This window comes from Monopterus albus, unplaced genomic scaffold, assembly GCF_001952655.1.
Source record: "Monopterus albus unplaced genomic scaffold, M_albus_1.0 scaffold124.1, whole genome shotgun sequence".
In the NCBI taxonomy this organism is placed as follows: domain Eukaryota; kingdom Metazoa; phylum Chordata; class Actinopteri; order Synbranchiformes; family Synbranchidae; genus Monopterus; species Monopterus albus.
This window is the reverse complement of record NW_018128004.1, coordinates 1,321,048-1,326,815: the sequence shown is the minus strand read 5'-3', so window position 1 is coordinate 1,326,815 and position 5,768 is coordinate 1,321,048. Positions and strand designations below refer to the sequence as shown.

The 5,768-nt window shown below is 39.6% G+C and overlaps 1 protein-coding gene across 3 annotated transcripts in view; it reads right to left on the bottom strand.

Moving 5' to 3' along the window:
• Window positions 1-5,768, bottom strand: part of LOC109967042 (autism susceptibility gene 2 protein-like) — a 193,193-nt gene that overhangs the window by 91,481 nt on the left and 95,944 nt on the right. For all 3 annotated transcript variants that reach the window (XM_020612365.1, XM_020612366.1, XM_020612367.1), the window contains exon 3: window positions 2,507-2,719. In XM_020612365.1, coding sequence (XP_020468021.1) covers window positions 2,507-2,719 — 213 coding nt within the window. The remainder of the gene's footprint in view (window positions 1-2,506; window positions 2,720-5,768) is intronic.

Sequence of the window (5,768 nt, the reverse complement as noted above, 5' to 3'; positions counted from 1 at the left end):
TGTGGACAGCAAAGTAAGAATTTCATTGTACAGGGAAACACGTTTCCTAACTGTGCATATGACAAATAAACACTATGAACTTGAGAGAGAGAGAGAGAGAGAGAGTGCGCTCAGAACATCAGGGTTGGACTTCCTCTGTTAAAAGCCACAAGACCACTCACGACCACCATGCAACCATAGCCACCTGCCAAAGTTTCCAACACACACAGTGAAGCCAACGACACAAGACACATACTGTATAAATACAGGGTACAGATGAACAGATTTGTTTCATTATACTTATTCATGACTAAAGCACAATCTCACGTATACATGACTCTAACCACTCAATTCTGTACGGTATGTACAGACATCACAGCTATAGAGTATAAGAAAACCGTGAAAGTGACCCTAATGCAATATGTTAAAAAAGGAGCCTTATAAAGCAGGTAGGACACCTCTCCACATACTGTAGCTAATGACTACGGACAGAGGGAACCAGGTATTCAGCAGCACTGATCAGCCACAACTGCTAAACTGTGTGATGAAAAACATCCACACATTGTATTTGTAGGGTTATGTGGGTATAACTTTGCCTTGGTGTACGTAGTGAACCTGAGAAAATCTAGGAGATTCTGAGCAAAATCTATCTAAACAAGCCAAAACCTGCATAACCTACAAATCAGTGACCAACAGGACAAAGGCTGCACCAAACCACTCACCAAATACTGTATATATAATGCTCCTACAAAACCCCCGGAGCGCAGACAATGCTTATTTAAGTAAATGGTGTGCCTGTGTCTTTGTTTTCCCCCCGGTCTGCTTGTCTTGCTGTGACCCACACAAACATGTCCTTGAATGTGCAGCTCAAGAAGACTGACCTTCTACCAGGAAAATGGCAAAGCATAACCTCAGAGTCTCTGTTGTCTGAATGTGTGTATAAACAGTAGGTAGTGCTGCAAGAGATAGTACTTTGCTGGCGGAGAAACAGCACTGTATAAGCGTACCATAAATATTCATTAGTGACCTTGTCACCTTGCTACACACAAAAAGATGTTCAGGCACACACTGATATACGCTCACCCTTAAAGCTATATTTCACACTGAAGCACCACTTTGACTTCATTTCACTGTAAACCCCAATATAAGTTAAAAATGGCAAAGCCTTAAAACTCTCCAGTAAAGTCATTTTCACACATCAGCCAACTTTAAGCTCAGACCAGTGCCTCAACAGTCAGGGCAGCTCAGGCAGGATGTGAAAAAATGAGATCTGCAACACATTGTCAATGGGGATATAATAAGGTATATCAACTGACATTTCAAAATAAAGTGCATCTTCAGAGTACACCTGCTGATTTCATCTGTCTAGATCCTTAAAACCTTTACAGTACTTTCATGAAACACAGAAATGTGATCAAGATGTTCACTTGTTCCTGCTTTCTGCCTTCTCCTTATTTTTCACAGATGAGTTTTGCTTGTTTTTATGTAATTATAATATAGAGAGAGATTGTGTACCAAACATTGTGAGAATACTTCAAAAATGCTGGATGGATTCACTCATAAAAGCCAACAGCAGAACCAATGGTAATCATTAAACCAACACCACAGCTGTAAACACCAATAAGGTCCAACTTGCTGCTGCACTGAGAGATTACTACAGTGTCACTGTTCTCTTGAGATGGTTTAATGGACATTCACCACATAAAACCTTGGCTTCATTTTTACTTAATGTCATAACAAAGACGCATGGAAACCTAACATATAATATGGATGTAAATATACTGCCACTATACATATTGAAATGCTAAACCTGCATGAAGAACCCACAGTAACACAAACTATTGTCATTTATACTGACACACTGGCACTGACTATGGATTTACAATAACATATTCATTATTCTTTAAAGAATATCTTGGCCTGACTACAGAAACTACACAAACAACCAAAGAAGCAACAGTAACAAATGGTCAATGTAAAAGCTCTAAACCTCATTCATAGATGCACATTTTACTGAAAAACTAAAACCTACCTGCTGTGTTTTCATGAGCAAACATCCAACCTCCACTGCCTGTGGACTGAACAATGAACTGTGGAGTCGCCCATGCAGTGGCTTGACAGTATAATGGTTTTACATATCCCCTGGCTACAGATTTGATACAACACAAACTCAGTGCATCAACACAAAGCATGGAAGTCATTCTATCAGCAACTGTCCTTTCTCAGCACAAGTAATACAAGGTACATAACCCTAGTTACCAAAGCCAAAATGAATTTGAGAGAAAAGCTCTCATATTTCACAGACTTCACTTGTAGCATTAGCTACACTGTCTTAAAATCCATTTGTATGCAATTATGCATCTTGCAGGGAACAAAATGCAATTATGTTATGCATGCAAAACATAATTTCTAAAAGGTTATACTCTTCTTATCACCGCTCACAATGCAAATATACAATTTATTGCACAAATGATAGGATTCCTATATTAATACTCTGCAGTAGTAAGATAAACCATCTTAAACTCACCATTGAGTGTTTCTTGTTCAAGTGTTTCTTCTTCCTCTTGCCATGTGCATGTGCCAGGTTGGGGTTGTTCTCCTGGTCTGAAGGCTGGAGGTGGTGGTGATTGTTCTTATATGGCTCCAGGCTCAGGCCATTGGGGACTCTGGCAGGCTTTTTCTTGTGCAGGGGCCCTGCTTGGTTGTCTCTGCACTCCTGGGGCTTCAATGTCATGTTCTTCTACAGAAGAAACAGCAACCAAGAAAGCCTATGTTAGAACCAAAGCAAACATTTTGTCCTCACACCGGTAACATGTTTTATAGCATGCTTCAGCCATGCAGCTGGCCTGGGTGCATCACCAGTCAAATCAGTGTTTCAGTAAATTTCAGAACCACAGGTGGGGTTCTCTGTTCATGGCTTGCCAACTCTATTTCTACTTGTTCCAACAAAACTCTACATGTAAAAGTGTTATTATGTTATCTATTATCCTCCAGAGTCTCAAGTTGTTTCACATTCAGCAAGTGTAACATGTGTTGTACAGGATGGTATTAATAGGCTATGTACTCAGTGGGGCTGATGTATTGTGCCGGCTGGCATGGATACTGTATCTGTTCAATCGGACTCAGGTTGTGTAGGCCGATGTGTTAAATTTTAAATTAGGTTCATTAGCAATGAAAAGCCTAATTTCATTCAGTTATATTTGTTCCACATAAAATTGCCATAAAAGTCCACTTGATTGCTTGGTGGTCTGCTACTGTATGTACAGCCCTCTTCACATTGATCCACAAGTTTTCACTGATACTGTAACTGACTGAGGCACCAGGAAACTTGCTAGAGAGCTACATAAGAATCCAAAACAAACAGCAGGGGACCTGACAAAGTCCTTAGAGGCAACTGGAATACAAGTCCACATCTCCACAGTCAAGGGTAGTCAAGTCTCAGCTGAAAGCCACTGCTTACTTCAAGACAAGGCAGTACACCTGGAGTTTGCTAAGGAGCAGGATTATGTGGTCTGATGAGACCAAAGTTGAATTACTGGGTCATAATTCACACAGGTATGTGTGGCGAGAACAAAACTATGTGTAGAGGAACATCATTCCCACAGTCAAACGTGGTGGAGGCTCGCTGATGTTGTGGGGTGTATGTCTGCATCCGGCACCGCATCTCTATATCAAGTGGAAGGAAGAATGAATGCAGCCCAATATCAGACGATTTTAAAGCAAGGCCTCCTACCATCGGTCAGAAAGCTAAAAATGAAGAAACGGTGGATTCTTCAACAAGACAATGATCCAAAGCACAGAGGATAGTCAACTCAGGAATGGTTTTAAAAAAATAAGGGGAACGTTTTACCGTGGCCTGGGAAGGCCATGGTAAAACGTTCACCGTTCTCCATACTTAAATATCACTGAAAACCTGTGTACTTTGTCATACTTTAGATTTATGGGAAGAAAAAAGTTTAATGTTCTAAATGTAGTAACATGTTTACAAAAGGTTTATATTTGTTCTACGGTACTCAAGCTGAGCTAAATACTAGTCCACAAAACCATATTCCTTAGAGTTGGAGTACAATACATACAAGGAACAAAATCAAGGATGATTGTCCACAAAACACTCATGAGAAGAAAATCCAGCACATTTAATACAACAGTAGTTACTTGTTGATGGACTTGTAGAGAATCACCTCACCAGTGTTACTGTTATACAGCCCTGTCAGAAGGATGAGACTGATGGGTGTAATACTGGCACTGACTCACTAAACCATTTCTAAACACTGCCATTCACACAGAATAACAAGTGCATGCACCAACTAATCTTGTCTGCCTTTCCAAAAACACTAGTCCTAGGCAAATAATACAACATGACAATGCACATTTGTTCTGTGCATCATCAGTGCACAGAATACATGACAAAGTTATGATGGGATTGAGAGAGGTTCCATTGTGCCAGCCTTCTGCAGTTGGTTTTGACTGCTCACCAATCAGCAACATAAATTCCTATTTTCAGCACCTGGTGATGACACTGAAAGGCAAGTAACTGTGCAATGGCTCACTATCGCCACTAGCTTTCATTGTCTGGCACGGTGGAAGTGACACTGTGACATTCAGTTGTAATTAATGACTGCAGGTACTGTATCCTTACAACAGGTTACAATCTGGATGGCAAATACTTTAATTCACTATTTGCGTTTGTAAATGTTTGATCTTCAAAAAAATTTCAAATCTAAAGAGATAAAAACCTGGGTTTTAAACATCCTTACTCAATGGCCCACTCCAATCAGAATTGTGCTTTGCTTACTGGTCCCTCACTTGGATGCCTGAGCTCCACTGTGCAGAATGATGGATGTACAGAGTGTGACACTAGTAGGTTTGTGTTCACATTCATCTGTGGAAGGTGAGAAGTGTCTTTGTGCTCACCTTAAATTGACTGGATGTAAAATAGCTGCACATTCAAAGAATCTGGAGTATCTAAGAGAGATGGCATATCTGTCAATTTAAAAGAGTAATCAAATGTTTTATGGAAAAAACACATGAGAAAATATTCTTCAAAACAGAGTTTTCACATATCTTAAAACATGTTTGGAAGCTTTCTGCAAATTTTACAGTTAATTTCTGAGGTAACATGTAGACATGCTCGCAAACTGGATCTCGGAGTAGAAAATCACTCCTAACAGGCTCAACATTCTCCTCCTTTTAGATAATGCACTGATTTGTGCATTTTCCAGTTGCTCAGTGTGAATTAGTGTAAACCAGCTGGTGGCACACACATTAAAATTGCCCTAAACATTGAAGAGGATGTTTAAAGTGGACATTAAAAATGTGATTGGTTAGGGCTGATGAAATTAATGTCACACAGGTCAACCTCGTTATGAATGGCCTTCCAAAAAACTTACAGCCTATCACCAAAAAAAATGTGTATAAATCACAATAAACTTTTGAATAATTGTCTTTTCTGTTACCAGCTTTTTTATGTATTCACAGCCTTCACTTGACAAGTTGTGCTGATGTCAGCATTTCAATTTTCCACTGTCAAACTACACACAACTGTCATAACAACACGTCCCTGTAATGTCTGCCTTGCAGCTCCAAGTGTTAAAAACAGTGACATCACACTCATTCTTTGGAGTACGATTTCTCCTCACTGAAAATAAGAGTGGGACACTTCATAAATAACTTTTAAGACTACTCTTAGGTAAGAGTGGTTTTAGTCCTCAGGTAATATTCAGCACGATTCCTAGGAGTGTTTCTGAGACACTTGATAAATACAAGCCCTGTACACTTTTCAAAGTTAA